The 18,735-nt window shown below is 37.9% G+C and overlaps 1 protein-coding gene across 2 annotated transcripts in view; it reads right to left on the bottom strand.

Moving 5' to 3' along the window:
• Positions 1-18,735, bottom strand: part of GRM1 (glutamate metabotropic receptor 1) — a 371,163-nt gene that overhangs the window by 103,489 nt on the left and 248,939 nt on the right. For both annotated transcript variants that reach the window (XM_007450327.1, XM_007450328.1), the window contains exon 4: positions 13,005-13,240. In XM_007450327.1, coding sequence (XP_007450389.1) covers positions 13,005-13,240 — 236 coding nt within the window. The remainder of the gene's footprint in view (positions 1-13,004; positions 13,241-18,735) is intronic.

Below are 18,735 nucleotides of genomic sequence, written 5' to 3'. Positions count from 1 at the left end.
ACATACCTGAGTATGTTTCCTAGTGGTAAATTCCACACAGTGTAAAAGAATGAAATTAGAACATCTTCTAATACCATATACAAAAATAAACTCAAAATGGATTGAAGATCTAAATGTAAGACCAGATACCATAAAACTCCTAAAGGAAAACATAGGCAGACCACTCTTTGACATAAATCGCAGCAATACTTTTTGGATCTGTCTCATAAGCAAAGAAAATAAAAGCAAAAATAAACAAAAAGACCTAATCAAACTTAAAATTTTTTGCACAACAAAGGAAACCATTGACAAAATGAAAATACAACCTACTGAATGGGATAAAATATTTTCAAATGATATGATCAATAAAGGATTAATATCCAACATACATAAACAGTTCGTACAACTCAACATCAAAAAACAAACAACCCAATTAAAAAATGGGCAGAACCGAATAGACGTTTTCCAGAGGAAATGCAGAAGGCCAATAGGCACATGAAAAGATGCTCAGCATAGCTAATCATCAGGGAAATGCAAATCAAAACCACAATAAGATATCACCTCACTCCTGTCAGAATGGCTATCAACAAAAAGAACACAAATAACAAATACTGGTGAGGATAGGGAGAAAAGGGAATCCTTGTATACTGGTGGTGGGAATGTATGTTGGTGTAGCCACTGTGGAAAAGAGTATGGAGGCTCCTCACAAAACTAAGAATAAAACTACCATATGACCCAGAAATTCCACTCCTGGGTATATATTTATAAGAACAAAAACAAAAACACTTATTTGAAAAGACACATGCACCCCAATCTTCATGGCAGCATTATTTACAATTGCCAAGATATGGAAGCAACCTAAGTGTTAATCAGCAGATGAATGTATAAGGAAGCTGTGGTATATCTATATCTATATCTATACACACACACACACACACACACACACACACACACACACTGTGGAATACTACGAAGCTATAAAAAAGAATGAAATTTTGCCATTTGCAGCAATATAGATGGACTTGGAGGACATTATGCTAAGTGAAATAAGTCAGACAAAGAAAGACAAATACTGTATGATATCACTTATATGTGGAATCTAAAAAAACAACAACAACTAGTGAGTGCAACAAAAAAGAAACAGACTCACAGATATAGGGAAGAAAGTAGTAGTTACCAGTGGAGTGGGGGAGGGGCAATGTAGGGGTGGGGAGTGGGAGGTACAAACTATTAGGTGTAAGATAGGCTGAAAGATGTATTGTACAACATGGGAAATATAGCCAATATTTTGTAATAACTGTAAATGAAAAGTAACTTTAAAAATTGTATAACATTTTAAAAAATTAAATTAAAAAATACAAAAAAAGGAAATAGGCAGACCCATCAACCAAAATTTAAAACAGAAAAGAAATAGGCAGAACAAGACTATGCTTATAGTACAATATTATTTTCAGGACTTCATCTATGTCTAATGAGATTGGTCTAAGAAATTATGATGTCTAGATGTGAAACAGGTCAGTTTATTTTCATTCTTCCAACCAAAAGATATAAACACACCTGCTATGGACTGAATGTTTGTGTCTCCTCAAAATTCTTATGTTTACACCCTGATCTCCAATGTGACGGTATTTGGTGATAGGGATTTGGGGAGATAATTAGGTCTTGAGTATGGAGCCCTCATGATGTGATTAGTGCCCTTGTGAGAAAAGACCTTGCTTCCTCTCTCCATTCTGTGATGAAACCAAGAAAAGGGCCCTCAGCAGAACCTGATCATCCTGGCACCCCTTACCTCAGAGTTTCTAGCCTCCAGAACTATGAGAAGTAAATGTTCATTGTTTAAGCCACCAAGTTTAGGGTAACTTGTAACTCAAAAGGACTAAGAACTTCTAAGGCCTTTGAAACTTATTTCCATAAGGCAACTTCTACCAGCCCAGTCCAAGAACCTATGACAGTTTTGTTTTAAGGGTGTTTCTTTGGCTCAGCTGTAACTGTGACCCATTCATCAGCACTTTCTGTATGCACAACAGAATTCCTAAGAATAGTTTTACTGCCTTGGATCAGGGGGCTTTGAAATCTTCACTGCAGGATCTATAAAAATGTTTGGCTTTGCTCCATGAGATATAGGGTGCAATATTGTACTATTCTTCTTGCAGCGAGGAAAGACTGAGAATTCTACCAGCGTTGAGTTGAGGAATTATGTTCCTTAGTTTATTTAAACCAACTATTGCTCCATGTGAGGGTCATGGGATATAGGGTTATGGAGACCCATTATCAGTCATCTATTGCCACAATAGTGCTGCATAACAAACTACCCCAAGCCTCAGTGGCTTAAAACAACAGCATTTATTTAGTTCATGAATCTGGGGGGGTCAACTGGGGTGTTCAGCTGCTCTGGGCTGCACATGACTCATCTCAGCTGGGCTTGTTTATATGTCAACAGTAAGCTAGTGGATTGGCTGGGAATTGGCTTACTCAGAATGACCTCAGTAGAGAAGTTATCCTATTTCTGCTCCATGTTATTTCTCACCTTCTGGAAGGCTAACTCAGGCTTGTACATATAGCTGAGGGAGGACTCCAAGAAAGAGAATGGCAGTACGTCAAGCCTCTTGAGACCTAGACTTGGAACTAATAAGCTGTAAGGTCAATCCCGATTCACGAGGTCATGGTTAAAGGCTGATGATACTCTTCAGGAGTGGATACTGGTATTTGGGCTTATAAAGGCAAAGAGAAGTTATTACCCTGGGACCTAATGGGCTGAAGTAAACTGAAACCTATTTCAGTTCATAGATGATCTTAATCTGGATCAAACTGTAATGGACCAATTTCATACAACCTTACATAATAAGTTAACACAAAACAGAATGTTCATAAAGTTTAAAACCTGATGAGGCAAAAATATTATAAAAATTAGTACCAATCTAAAAATTGTGAATGGCAGTCTCCAAACTACTGGGGCAAAAATACACATGCCTGGAAGGTCTTGAAATTTTGTCAAATCAGACTGGCTGTCATTATCTTACTAGTGCTCATCTATTGGTAAGCATTAGAGATGTCAACAAAATTCTTTTATTAAGTCTTGGATAATAACCAAGTACAAGGATATACTAGCTTTAAAAAGCATTGTGACAATCTGTTCCCCACTGGTACAAAGAATAAGGGGAGAAAGTAAAATTATGGCTGTAAATACACTAGATTATGAAAAAGGCTGGTGAGTATATAATGAACCTGGTATATTCATACAGTTAATACGCTGCCAGCCACAGCAAATCTTAATATTGCCATATTTCAACAAAATGGTAATATTTGTTTTCAAGGAAGCACAAAACGGTTTGTAGAACAATAATTATATATTTAGTAACCTACAGTGAGGGAACAATCCAAAAATAGTAACAACAAAAATCATGAAAACTCTCTGCACCATATTTAGTGTTTTATTGTTTTGTTTTCTGTTTTTCTTCTAGTCATTTGTGTGTGTGTGTGTGTGTGTGTGTGTGTGTTCATTTTTTTTTAACATCTTTATTGGAGTATAATTGCTTTAGAATGGTGTGTTAGTTTCTGCTGTATAATAAAGTGAATCAGTTATACATATACATATATCCCCATATCTCTTCCCTCTTGCATCTCCCCTCCTTCCACCCTCCCTATCCCACCCTTTAGGTGGTCACAAAGCACCGAGCTGATCTCACTGTGCTATGCAGCTGCTTCCCACTAGCAATCTATTTTACGTTTGGTAGTGTATATATGTCCATGCCACTCTCTCACTTCATCCCATGTCCTCAAGTCTATTCTCTATGTCTGTGTTTGTATTCCTGTCCTGCCCCTACGTTCTTCAAAACCAATTTATTTTTTTTAGATTCCATATATATGTGTTGGCATATGGTATTTGCTTTTCTCTTTCTGACTTACTTCACTCTGTATGACAGTCTCTAGGTCCATCCATTCACTACAAATAACTCAATTTCATTTCTTTTTATGGCTGAGTAATATTCCATTGTATATATGTGCCACATCTTCTTTATCCATGCATCTGTTGATGGACACTTAGGTTGCTTCCATGTCCTGGCTATTGTAAATAGAGCTGCAATGAGCATTGTGGTACATAACTCTTTTTGAATTATGGTTTTATCAGGGTATATGCCCAGTAGTGGGATTGCTGGGACATATGGCAGTTCTAATTTTAGTTTTTTGAGGAACCTTCATACAGTTCTCCATAGTGGCTGTATCAATTTACATTCCCACCAACAGGGCAAGAGAGTTCCATTTTCTCCATACCCTCTCCAGCATTTATTGTTTGTAGATTTCTGATGATGGCCATTCTAACCGGTGTGAAGTAACACCTCACTCTAGTACTGATTTGCAATTCTCTAATGATTAGTGATGCTGAGCATCCTTTCATGTGTTTGTTGGCAATCTGTATAATTTCTTTGGAGAAATGTTTATTTAGGTCTTCTGCCCATTTTTGGATTGGGTTGTTTGTTTTTTTGATACTGAGCTGCTTGTAAATTTTGGAGGTTAATTCTTTATCAATTGCTTCATTTGAAAATATTTTCTCCCATTCTGAGGGTTATCTTTTCATTTTGTTTATGGTTTTTTGCTGTACAAAAGGTCTGAAGTTTCATTAGGTCCCATTGTTTATTTTTATTTTTATTTCCATTACTCTAGGTGGTGGATCAAAAAAGATCTTGCTCTGATTTATGTCAAAGTGTATGTTCTTCCTATGTTTTCCTCTAAGACATCTATAGTGTCCAGTATTACATTTAGGTCTCTAATCCATTTTGAGTTTATTTTTGGCTATGGTGTTAGGGAGTGTACTAATTTCATTCTTTTACATGTAACTGTCCAGTTTTCCCAGCACCACTTATTGAAGAGACTGTCTTTTCTCCATTGTATATCCTTGCCTCATTTGTCATAGATTAGTTGACCATAGGTGCATGGGTTTATCTCTGGGCTTTCTATCCTGTTCCATTGATCTATATTTCTGTTTTTGTGCCACTAACATATTGTCTTAATTACTGTAGCTTTGTAGTATAGTCTGAAGTCAGGGTGTTTGATTCCTCCAGCTCCATTTTTCTTTCTTAAGATTGCTTTGGCTATTCAGGGTCTTTTGTGTTTCCATACAAACTGTAAAATTTCTTGCTCTACTTCTGTGAAAAATGCCATTGGTAATTTAATAGATTGCTGTAGATTGCTTTGGGTAGTAGGGTCATTTTCACAATATTGATTCTTCCAATCCAAGAACATGGTATGTCTCTCTATCTGTTTGTATCATCTTTAATTGCTTTCATCAGTGTCATAGTTTTCTGCATAAAGTTCTTTTGTCTCCCTAGATAGGATTATTCCTAGGTATCCTATTCTTTTTGTTGCAATGGTAAATGGGAGTGTTTTCTTAATTTCTCTTTCAGATTTTTCATCATCAGTGTATAGGAATGCAAGAGATTTCTGTGCATTAATTTTGTATCCTGCAACTTTACCAAATACATTGATTAGCTCTAGTAGTTTTCTGGTGACATCTTTAGGATTCTCTATGTATAGTATCATGTCATCTGCAAACAGTGACAGTTTTACTTCTTCTTTTCCAATTTTTATTCCTTTTATTTCTTTTTCTTCTCTGATTGCCATGGCCAGGACTTCCAAAACTATGTTGAATAATAGTGGTGAGAGTGGGGAACCTTGTCTTGTTCCTGATCTTAGAGGAAATGCTTTCAGTTTTTCACCATTGAGAATGATGTTTGCTCTGGGTTTGTCATATATTGCATCTATTATGTTGAGGTAGGTTCCCTCTATCCCCACTTTCTGGAGACTTTTTATCATAAATTGGTGTTGAATTTCGACAAAAGCTTTTTCTGCATCTATTGAGATGATCATATGGTTAGCATTCTTCGATTTGTAATATGGTGTATCACATTGATTGATCTGCGTATATTGAAGAATCCTTGCATCCCTGGGATAAATCCCACTTGATCATGGTGTATGATCCTTTTAACATGTTTTTTTGCATTCTGTTGGCTCGTATTTTGCTGAGGATTTTTGCATCTATATTCATCAGTGATATTGGCCTGTAATTTTCTTTTTTTGTAGTTCTTTGTCTGGTTTTTGTATCAGGGTGATGGTGGCCTCATAGAATGAGTGTGGGAGTGTTCCTTCCTCTGCAGTTTTTGGAAGAGTTTGAGAAGGATGTGTGTTAGCTCTTCTCTAAATGTTTGATAGAATTCACCTGTGAAGCCATCTGGTCCTGGACTTTTTTTGTTGGAAGAGTTTTAATCACAGTTTCAATTTCATTACTTGTGATTGGTCTGTTCATATTTTCTATTTCCTCCTGGTTCAGTCTTGGAAGGTTATACCTTTCTAAGAATGTGTCCATTTCTTCCAGGTTGTCCATTTTATTGGCATAGCGTTGATTGTAGTAGTCTCTTAGGATGCTTTGTATTTCTGTGGTGTCTGTTGTTACTTCTCCTTTTTCATTTCTAATTGTATTGATTTGAGTCCTCTCCCTCTTTTTCTTGATGGGTCTGGATAATGGTTTATCAATTTTGTTTATCTTCTCAAAGAACCAGCTTTTAGTTTTATTGATCTTTGCTGTTGTTTTCTTTCTTTCTATTTCATTTATTTCTGCTCTGATCTTTATGATTTCTTTCATTCTGCTAACTTTGGGTTTTGTTTGTTGTTCTTTCTCTAGTTCTTTTAGGTGTAAGGTTAGACTGTTTATTTGAGTTTTTCTTGTTTCTTCAGGTAGGCTTGTATAGCTATAAACTTCCCTCTTAAGACCTGCTTTTGCTGCATCCCATAGGTTTTGGATTGTCGTGTTTTCATTGTCATTTGTCTCTAGGTATTTTTTGATTTCCTCTTTGATTTCTTCAGTGATCTCTTGGTTATTTAGTAATGTATAGTTTAGCCTCCATGTGTTTGTGTTTTTTACGTTTTTTTCCCTGTAATTCATTTCTAATCTCATAGAGTTGTGGTCAGAAAAGATGCTTGATATGATTTCAATTTTCTTAAATATACTGAGGCTCGATTTGTGACCCAAGATGTGATCGATCCTGGTGAATGTTCTGTGCATACTTGAGTAGAAAGTGTAATCTGCTGTTTTTGGATAGAATGTCTTATAAATGTCAATTAAATCTATCTGGTCTATTGTGTCCTTTAAAGCTTGTGTTTCCTTATTAATTTTCTTTTTGGATGATATGTCCATTTGTGTAAATGAGGGGTTAAAGTCCCACACTATTATTGTGTTACTGTCAACTTCCTCTTTTATAGGTGTTAGCAGTTGCCTTATGTATTGAGGTGCTCCTATCTTGGGTGCATATATCTTTATAATTGTTATATCTTCTTCTTGGATTGATAACTTGATCATTATGTAGTGTCCTTCCTTGTCTCTTGTAACATTCTTTATTTTAAAGCCTATTTTATCTGATATGAGTATTGCTACTCTAGCTTTCTTTTGATTTCCAATTGCATGGAATCTTTTTCCATCCCTTCACTTTCAGTCTGTATGTGTCCCTAGGTCTGACATGGGTCTCTTGTACACAGCAAACATATGGGTCTTGTTTTTGTATCCATTCAGCAAGCCCGTGTCTTTTGGTTGGAGCATTATCCATTCATGTTTAAGGTAATTATTGATATGTATGTTCCTATTACCATTTTCTTAATTGTTTTGGGTTTGTTTTTGTAGGTCCTTTTCTTCTCTTGTGTTTCCGACTTAGAGAAGTTCTTTTAGCATTTGTTGTAGAGCTGGTTTGGTGGTGCTGAATTCTCTTTTGCTTGTCTGTAAAGCTTTTGATTTCTCCATCGAATCTGAATGAGCTCCTTGACAGGTAGAGTAATCTTGGTTGTAGGTTCTTCCCTTTCATCACTTTAAATATATCATGCCACTCCCTTGTGGCTTGTGGAGTTTCTGCTGAGAAATAAGCTGTTAACCTTATGGGAGTTCCCTTGTATATTATTTGTCGTTTTTCCCTTGCTGCTTTCAATAATTTTTCTTTGTCTTTAATTTTTGCCAATTTGATTGCTATGTGTCTCAACGAGTTTCTCCTTGGGTTTATCCTGTATGGGACTGTCTGCGCTTCCTGGACTTGGGTGGCTATTTCCCTTCCCATGTTAGGGAAGTTTTCGATTATAATCTCTTTCAATATTGTCTCGGGTACTTTCTCTCTCTCTCTTCCTTCTGGGACCCCTGTAATGCGAATGTTTTTTGCATTTAATTTTGTCCCAGAAGTCTCTTAGGCTGTCTTCATTTCTTTTCATTCTTCTCTCTTTATTCTGTTCCACAGCAGTTAATTCCACCATTCTGTCTTCCAGGTCACTTATCCATTCCTCTGCCTCAGTTATTCTGCTATTGATTCCTTCTAGTCTGTTTTTCATTTCAGTTATTGTATTACTCATCTATGTTTGTTTGTTCTTTAATTCTTCTAGGTCTTTGTTAAACATTTCTTGCATCTTCTCAGTCTTTGCCTCCATTCTTTTTCCAAGGTCCTGGATGATCTTCACTATCATTATTCTGAATTCTTTTTCTGGAAGGTTGCCTATCTCCACTTCATTTAGTTGTTTTTCTGGGGTTTTATCTTGTTCCTTCCTCTGGTACATAGCCCTCTGCCTTTTCATCTTGTCTATCTTTCTGTGAATGTGGTGTTTGTTCCACAGGCTGCAGGATTGTAGTTCTTCTTGCTTCTGCTGTCTGCCCTCTTGTGGATGAGGCTAAGAGGCTTGTGCAAGTTTCCTAATGGGAGGGACTGATGGTGGGTAGAGCTGGCTGTTGCTCTGGTGGGCAGAGCTCAGTAAAACTTTAATCCGATTGTCTGCTGATGGGTGGGGCTGGGTTCCCTTCTTGTTGGTTGTTTTACCTGAGGCAACCCAACACTGGAGCTTACCTGGGCTCTTTTGTGGGGCTAATGGCAGACTCTGGGAGGGCTCACACCAAGTAGTACTTCCCAGAACTTCTGCTGCCAGTGTTCTTGTCCCCACAGTGAGACACAGCCACCCCCCCACCTCTGCAGGAGACTCTCTAACACTAGCAGATAGGTCTTGTTCAGTGTCCTATGGGGTCACTGCTCCTTCCCCTGGGTCCCGATGCGCACACTGATTGCTGTGTGCCCTCCAAGAGTGGAGTCTCAGTTTTCCCCAGTCCTGTCAAAGTCCTGCAATCAAATCCCACTAGGCTTCACAGTCTAATTCTCTAGGAATTCCTCCTCCTGTTGCTGGACCCTCACGTTGGGAAGCCTGATGTGGGGCTCAGAACCTTCACTCCAGTGGGTGGACTTCTGTGGTATAAGTGTTCTCCAGTTCGTGAGTCACCCACCCAGCAGTTATGGGATTTGATCTCATTGTGATTGTGCCCATCCTATCATCTCACTGTGGCTTCTCCTTTGTCTTTGGATGTAGGGTATCTTTTTTGGTTAGTTCCAGTGTTTTCCTGTTGATGACTGCTCAGCAGTTAGTTGTGATTCTGGTGCTCTCACAAGAGGGAGTGAGAGCACGTCCTTCTACTCTGCCATCTTGAATCAATCAATCTCACAATGATTAATTTTTTACAAGTTAGACTTTGATGTTTTAGTTAGTGCTTTTCCAACACATCTCTAGTCCCTTGATATACTCAACTAATTAAGCAGTGATGTAGACTTTGCATGAAGTACTTTTTAATTAGCCACAGTGATTCCAAAATTATTCAGCCTGAGCTCAGGACCCTTAATATTCAAACTGACAATCCAGAGCATGTAAACTCTTTATTTAAACAATGACATCTGAAATTAAGCTCAATAAAGGTTTCTATGGAAACTAACTGCAATATCAAAACTTTGCAAAACACCAAAATGACCCAATTAGAAGAGGTAAAAATAAATCTCAGAAAGTGTAGCTATGAATAGTATGGAAAGGTTACTTCTATTTCTTTACATTAATTTTCATAAGTGTGTCTGCATATTCATTAGAAGACTACGGAATTCATTTGATATTCAAGAATATCAAGTAGATAAGAATGATACATGAAGTGAAATTTTATGTTGATCTGCAATAAAATTGAAGCCATTTCCCTACACAGATTAAAACTGAAGAGTAAGTTTACATGAATGTATGCACACAGACATAGAATTCTAGAATTTTTGCAGCAGAAAAGATGAATAACTTTTATGAATTAGTTCCAAGTAAAGAAGTTAAATAAGCCTTCTGTCTTCCTTAGAACTAAGAACAAAGGGAAATATTTGCTGAACTTGACTCCAGAATGAAATGCAAATAAAAACATGTTTATCAAATTTTATAATCAAATAAGAAGCTCTTAAAAATAGCTTTGAGAGTCAAGCATAATATAAGAACAATTCATGAGTGTGCCAATCTTTTTTTCCTGCTATGAATGTTTACCAAGTTTAGATTTTAACCTTGACATTTGCATAAACTGTGACAAATGAAAACCCAAAGTATTATTGTACATGGCTGCAGAATTCTAACTTTTGTTTTGAAAGCTCAGGTCTCAAGATATTTTCCTGGAAATCCTTAAGTAAAGACATCGAAACATGTTTAAAAAGTAATATTCTGAACTCTACTAATGAAACACAGTATCAAAGTGACATATACAGTTGAATCATTAACAGGCATCTCAAACTTAACTCATCTGAAATTTAGCTCTTTTCCTGGAGTATTCCTCATCTGAGTCAATGGTGACACCTTCTTTTCAGTTGCTCAGACCAGAGTCATTTTTCACAATTCTATCAGCAAATCCCCTCAGCTCTCATTCAAAATATCCTCAGAATTCAAGTACCTCTCTCCATCTTGCTTGCCAAAACCACGGCCCAATCCACCACACTCTCACCTACATTATTACAGCAACCTCCTAACTGCTCTGCTTCCTTCTTCTGACTTTCCCCCTTTTGTCAAAACTTAAAAACTGCAGCAAGAGTAATTCTGTTCAGAAAAAGTAAGGCTGATCCTGTCTCTACTGTGCTCGAACTTCCCAGTGGCTTTCCATCTCTCTCAGAACAAAGCCAAAGTTTTCACAAGGGACAGTTAAGTCCTGCAAGGACCTGTTCCCCTGTGTGCGTCTCTGACTTATCACCTGCTATTCAACGTACTCACTGGCTTCAGGCAGCCTGAGCTCCTTACGGTTCTCCCACTAAGCCAGGCATGCTGGTACATCTTTTTATTTGCTATTCCTCTGCTTGGAGTGCCCTTCCCAGGTGTTTGCATGGCTCACTCTCACATCTTTAATCAAATGTCCCCTTCTCAGTGAGGCTTGCTCTGGCCATTCTCTTTCAATATGCTCTTATGATTAGTTAAATGAGAAGATATTTTGCTTAATTTATTTTTGTTCTATTTATTTCCCTGCACTGAAATGTAAGGTTATTGAAATAGTTGTTTCCCTCTTTTGTTTTCTGCTGTATTTCCATCTCCTAGAATAAAGCCTTGCATATACTAGGCGCTCAATAAATTTTGTTGAACGTTGAATCAGTGAAATATATTTCATTTAGAAAAATAATAGTCCTAACTTTTCCTTAAGTAAAATAAAACTCATTGACAACGACATAAATTAACTGATCAATACATTAGTAAGAAATGACTGAGATTCCAGAGATCAGTGGTGTACAGGTTCTATGAGGGTTACAAGAACTCCCTATCTTCAAAGATCTTACAGTTTAAGAAAACAACATTCATTAGAAAACAATAAAAGACAATCTATTACTAAATTCTAAGTCCAAAGTAGTCAAGCACTGTGGTATTTAGGAGGTGAGTGTTCTAATTCCATTGCTGCCATTAACTAAATGAACCTAAGGAAATGTTGCCCCTTTATCCTCAATGTCTTCATTTTGCAAATAAGGAGAATGCACCAGGTGGCTTATTGGTCCACTAGAATTCTTAACTTCTATTGGTCTATTATTTGAGAGAAGTCAGTAGAGATATGTGACAGAGGTGGTTAGCTGTTCAGCAACTCTTTTCCTCTTCTCCTAGCTCTTAGCCTCCCAAGAAGCCATACCAAAGAAGTTCTAAAAACCTTGATTGATTGAAAATAGATTCACACCAAGCAGTTTCCCAGTGAATTCTGCTGAATTTTATCAAGTGAGACACAAATCACTGCATTTAAATATTTTGGTATTTTTAAATAATTTTCTAATATCAAAATGTGAATGTTATTAAAAGTAGAAATAGTTTTTGTCATTATTCTTACCCTGTCTTATAAAAACTCATTGTCTTTAGTTGTTATTTATCTATATCATGCATATTATCTGTTTTGATTTGCCCAAAGAGACCACAAGTTTCTCTAGGTCAAGAGTCATGACCTTTCTGTCCTTTTTTTTTTTGGCGGGGGGGTGCTGTATTCAGTGCTTTGTATGTGCTATGTGAATGAATGGGTTCTAGACATTTCTAAATAAAATCTTCTCAGTCTAGTTATAGGAAATATGTGTCACATCACTGTGCTACAATACAAATTTGGTCATGGATAGAGTCTTTAATGATCTGGTAGTTCCTGGTGGCAGGGAGAAGGGAGGCATCCTGTGGAGTTCATCAAGCCCTGAAAGACCTTTAACAATGCGCTGCCCTTCTTTGGCATGCCTCTAGTGAGTAGTGCATGGGAAGTATCTGTCCCTTCTTGTCATTTGTGCCCATATACACCCACGTTGGTGGTGTGCCCCTAGGTGACATCTTATCTTCTGCTGACTTTTATATCAAAGCAAGTCCTAAAGAAGAAAAAGGGATCAAGCCAGTGCTGCTTACTTATGTCTGTGGTTAGCATCTCCTAAGCATGCCTGCAATACAACCTCTTCCCTCTGGCCTGAATACTAAATACCTGAATTCTCAGTTTCCTTTTCCTTTATTTATCTTTTCTTGTAACTTGTCCCACCAGAGACCAAAGCAGTCTCCATGTTTCCAGAATATAGAAACATGAATCCTTGGGACAATACACACTCTCTCCTCATTTTAGCTATTTTATAAATTAAGTTGGCAATTTAGTTCTTGTATCTCCAGCCTTGGCACTTTCTATACTTATTGAACAAACTGGAAGAGATGACCAAAATCTGAGTTGTGATGTTGTAAACATGAGTTACCTGTGCAGATTCTTTTAAAGTTGGGATTTTCCAGAATGTGTCCTGGTAGGCGGCACTGGAAGCGATGTTGCCAGAACTCAGGGAACCAGGGATTCCGCGTATTAGTGTCCAGCCTCAGCTTCAGGAAATAATCATCAAAGGACCTGACTTCTGGAGACTGCAGCTTTATCGTGATTCCCCCGTTGGCTTCCACCTCATAACCTTCAATGACTTCATCTCTGTCTGCCCAGCCATCACTAAAAGATGCAGGGATTGGGGTGGGGAAAGAGAAAGACAAAAGTCTCACAAATAGAGCTATGAGTTTTGCATGAATGAAGCAATTCAGCAAGACTTAAAGTCTATTTTAAGCCAACATTGCTATCCATCAATGACTTTTTAAAATTTTTGTGGAGAATAGAAAATTATGGAATCAAAAGGTCTTGTTTGTTTTTCACAGTAGTGAAAGTGATGATGAAGATGATGACAGTAACAATTACAAGAACTAACGTTTATTGAGCACTTACTAGTCACCAGATTCTGTACTACTCATTTTTACTGAGTCAGATGTTCAGCAAATAGCTGAGTCCTGGTGGATCCTGGATACAGATCCAGGCAGTCTGGCTCCCAAGCCCATTGCTCTTTACAACTAGACCACAAAGCCCATCGGTTGTTCTCCAAACCTGAAGAAAATAAAACCCAGGTACTCAGGACCTTCTCAATAAGAGCTAGGCAAGGTATCAAGGTTGCAGTCAAGACCATTATACGAGCTGCATTATATAGCGTAGAAAATTAATTTAGCTTAGAAACAAGACAATCACAGATTTTCTTCCTGGACATTGTTCAGATTTTCATCTCTTAGAAATGACCAGATGCTTTTTTTTTTCCTAATGTTATTTCAAAATAACAGCACTAAAAGAAAACAATCTGACTCCCCAAAATAAAAATCATCCTCCTGCTCACTAAACGGCAGTTCACTGACATTTCATTTGTAGGTTCAAATTTTTTAAGTTTGTTCACTTTCCAGAACATTCACATCTGCCATGAGGGATATATCTCCAGTTTAATTCAAGTGTAGGTATGAGCTAGGCCCAACCTCATGTGAGTGGCTATGATTCTTTCCCAAGAGGGGGTCAAAGAAAAATTGCACCAGACAGAGTTAGAGACAAAGAAGACTTTATTCAAGACTCTTTCAATAGGCCAAAGATACTGAACTCAATTCTGCTGAAACAAAAGGTGGAAGTGCTAGGATAAGCTAGTGAGGAAGTGCTGGCGGGCACTGAGTGGAGCTTGGTCAATGTGATTAAACCATCTGTGTTTGATAATTGTCATTTATCTAAATTAGGCTCCCACCTTCCCACAGAAATTGGGCGATGCGGGTCTGCTATCACTCTTTTAATGATCATGTTTTAAAGGGATGGCTCCCAGGTGCCTGAGAAAAAAATTTCTCTGTTGTAAAACTAGCGAGAGGCTGGGAGAAATTTTACATTTCAAAGGGGCAGAGAAAGAACTGACACTGGCATGCCTTTAAAAGTAAAAAGCTGTGACAAAGTAAGAGAATGACATGGACATATATACACTACCAAACGTAAAATAGATAGCTAGTGGGAAGCAGCCGCATAGCACAGGGAGATCAGCTCGGTGCTTTGTGACCACCTAGAGGGGTGGGATAGGGAGGGTGGGAGGGAGGGAGATGCAAGAAGGAAGAGATATGGGAACATATGTATATGTATAACTGATTCACTTTGTTATAAAGCAGAAACTAACACACCATTGTAAAGCAATTATAATCCAATAAAGATGTTAAAAAAATAAAAGTAAATACTCTAAGAAAAGGGAATACTTGGGGCCCAAAGTAAGGAAGAAATTTGCCTGAATTCTAGTCAAGCTTTGGAGAACATTAAGACTGCCTTGGTCAAGGAGTGGATATATTCCCCTACCCACAGAGTAGGTAGAGGTAGCCCTGCATGTAGCCCTGCAGTTTCTGGAACACAACCATTCAGTCTCTGCCAGAGAAAGTGTTTTATCACTTGCTTCTCACAGAGCAGAGAGCTGGGCCAAACACATATGACAGACCATAGCTCATTCCTCTCCTTGTTACCTGAGATCAATTTAGATAAATGTGTCCTCCACTTAGCTGAGCTAATTGGTATAATTTCATTCCAGAATCTTCCCAGTGAACCACACAGGAGCTACATTTTCAACAGATCAAATACAGAAGGTAAGTTGACTTAATATGATCCAGAACTAAAGGAATTTTGAGGTAAGTTGTAGTCTAACCAGCCAGACCAGAGAATATCTATATGCTTCTTCTAAATCTGCTAGAGTATAAATTTTAATATTTTGCATGGATCTTTCTTTTCTATTTTTCCTCCTTTCTTCCCTCCCTCCCTCCCTTCTTTCCTTCCTTCTGCATTTACCTAGCACCTACTATGTACCAGATGCTCTGCTATGCTCAGGATTCAGTTCAGAATGAGAAATATTATTCTCTTCCCCCTAGTGTTACAGACTTGTGGGAAAACAGACGTTAAACAAGAATTTCAAACACTGTGGAGGTAAAGAAGGAGAAGTGACCAAAACTATGGGAAGGAGGGGTTTGGGTCTAACTTAGTCTTGTGTGTATGTATGTGAGTGTGGGTGAAGAAAGGTGTGATTAGGAATGGTTTTCCTAAGAAAGTGATGTCTGGGCTGAGACTCAAAGGATGAGTAGGCATTAGTCAGGTCCAGACAGGAGGAGGGATTGGTAAAAAAAATTCCTGATAGGTTATCTAACATATAGGAAAGAGCAAGGCTCATTCAAAGAATTTAGAGTGTCTGTTCATGGGAGCACAAAGAGGAGTTAGCAGGAGATGGGGATATGGGCAAAATTCCACCCTAGGAACTCAGCCTAAGGACTACAGGAGATCCTCAAAGTGTTGTAAGGCTATTACTTAATGAGGTCATTCAGCTCTGCCCTCTGGTGGTAAATGACCTGAGTATTTTGGGGGACAAGTCCTCTACTCACCATCACTGAACATGATGGCCAATCAAACTGATTAAAAGAAAAATAAAGCCCACTCATTTATCTTTCTATATGCTCAGTCTGGTTAGAAAGGTTTGAACTAGTTTGTTTGGATTTATTCACATTTATATCACAACTACATCTATAGCGGTTTGAAGATGAGAGCTATAGTTCATGTCATGTTGAAAAGGAGGGTAAAAATAAAACCAGTTAGACTTTCAAGAAATTCTGCCTATGAGTGTATATTTAAAATCAAGATGACATAACTTGAAGGAAATAATTACTTTTTGACATTGTTAGGCTTGAAGTGTGTTTCTCCCCAAGGTTTAATATTATGTGAGACTTTTATGTGCGCATATAGTCTGAACAAGAAACCCACAATTTAAAAAAGTGTATGAAATGTCTTCCCTAGTGTTTATTTGCATTTTTTAGAAAAATCATTAAGTTTATAAAAGCAAGTATCATGTGTCAGTGCTGGAAGCAGAGAAAGTGTGACCTCCTGCCCTTTTGCAACCGACACAGAGGAGCGCATCATAGGAGTAAACCCTTGTCTATGAATATAGACAACTTGAAGTCATATGGTTTAGTGGAGTGAAGCCCCAAATCTCCTTTGCCATTGGTCAAAGCCCTTTCCCCCTCACCATAGATGAGACTCCCTTCTAGAAATTAGAGTTGGTGTTAGATCCAAGAGGTTATAAAATCAGGGACAACTGAGATGTGATAGAGAAAATATTTAACTAGGATTCGTCGGATTAGTCGGTGAATATATCTTGAAGTGTTAATTGCTAAAGTTTTGTATGAGATCTTAAATCTATCACAGGCGAGGCATAAGGGAATGATAACAAATCGAAAGTCACAGAAAAACAATCATAAAGCAGCTCCTGGTTTGTATATATTTTAATCATTTCTTCTATGTACCACTTGTCAAATGTATATATTTGAGGATTTTGAAAGATTTTCGCTGTTTAGTTATAGTATTGGGATTTTTTACAAGGATATTGTTTTGGTGAATCCTCTGTGAAGCACACTTGGGAACGGAGAGCCAGCAGCTCTCCTGATACCTGGTACAGGTTGTTTCTTTTCCTATTGATGGTGGTAGGGTTGTGGTGGTAGTGGTGGTGGTGGTATAGACTGTGCTCCAGCAGAGATGACCTGCAGGCATCTGCTCACCCCAAGTGTCTGGAGTGAATCCTGCTGTGCTGGGTGCTGATCAGCCTTAGGCAGGGCTGAACTCTTCTGAGGCACATTCACAGCCTCTAGCAGCTTCTGCTGTTCCATCTGTCTCCCAATTTTGAGTTCATTTTCTATCTGGGGTCTGGATATGAAACTGCATAATGTGAATAAATGGGGTGATCATTTAACAGGAAGCTACATGTCTTAAGTATTCCTCACAAATATACAAGACTCCTTATTTCCTATCCCCCTCAACATTTTTTTTTTTTTTTTTGCGGTATGTGGGCCTCTCACCGTTGTGGCCTCTCCCGTTGCGGAGCACAGGCTCCGGACGCGCAGGCTCAGCGGCCATGGCTCACGGGCGCAGCCGCTCCGCGGCATGTGGGATCTTCCCGGACCGCGGCACGAACCCGTGTCCCCTGCATCGCCAGGCGGACTCTCAACCACTGCGCCACCAGGGAAGCCCGCCCTCAACATTTTTATACAACATTTCTTTCACAAGATTGTTCTTCACTTCCCAAAAAAGCATTGTTCTAGTCCTATGAAATTTCACAATCGAAACTTATAATAATATTTCTTCCACTCAATAAATTCTGATATTAACAACAAGGGAATATTATTTCAAATTCTACCTATTACAACTTGACAGGAGCTTCAGGAGTGTTATTTTGCATTATATCAGTTAAAATAATTTAATAAGCTAATTGATAGTAAAAAAAAGAAATGCAATAGTATTCATTTAAAAAATTGTACAAAAACATTTTAGAAAATCCTATTTATATTCAGTTAAAATAATTACAGTCTAGAGAGTAAAGCAATTTGATTTGTGTAATGAATTCAAGTGATTGTGTATACCTGATAATAAAACTATAATTCTTTAAAAATAATCCAAAGTTTACCATATAACCAGGGACAGTAGAAAAGCATAATAAAAACAATATTTTCAAAAACATATGTAAACAATCACAACATTACATAAATTAAAATGCTAACTCTATTTACAAAGGTTGAAGAAATGTACGATAATGTAATTTAAGTCAAGTGATGCCAATTATGAGAAATATTTTGGAGGTAATGGCAGCTTTTTCAATAATAATTGAGAGTAGCTTTATTCATTCAACGCTCATTCCCTAAGAGTCTTGTATGAGTTAAGAATTTGCTTACTGCTTTGATACATTGCTCAAAAGTAGAGGCAAGGCCCTTGCCATCAAGGCAATTACAGGGGTGGGATAGTCTGGCCGCTGAATACGCAATAGCCACAGAGCTGCAATCCCTGAAATAAAAAGAAGACAGGCTACAGAAGCATAGAGAAGGGGCAAAGGAGTCATGCCAAGGGAGATTTTGCCCAAGGGGAAATAACATCTAGGATGAAACTTAAAGGAGGAGTTGAAGTTGCACAGGTAAAGAGGGAGATGGGAGAGAGACCAGCTAAAGAGGGAACAAGGTTTTGAAAGAACAGCAAAGCTTTCAGGTTACTTAGAGTGTGCAAGCTAAGGAAAGATAGGACCAGCAGGGGTGAGATCTGGAAGAACCTTAACATCCTTGTTAAGGGTTTTGGATTTCATTTTTACGGTGGTAAGA

This window comes from Lipotes vexillifer, unplaced genomic scaffold (assembly GCF_000442215.2).
Source record: "Lipotes vexillifer unplaced genomic scaffold, Lipotes_vexillifer_v1.1 scaffold112, whole genome shotgun sequence".
Classification (NCBI taxonomy): Eukaryota; Metazoa; Chordata; class Mammalia; order Artiodactyla; family Lipotidae; genus Lipotes; species Lipotes vexillifer.
This window is presented reverse-complemented; position numbering and strand designations above follow the sequence as displayed.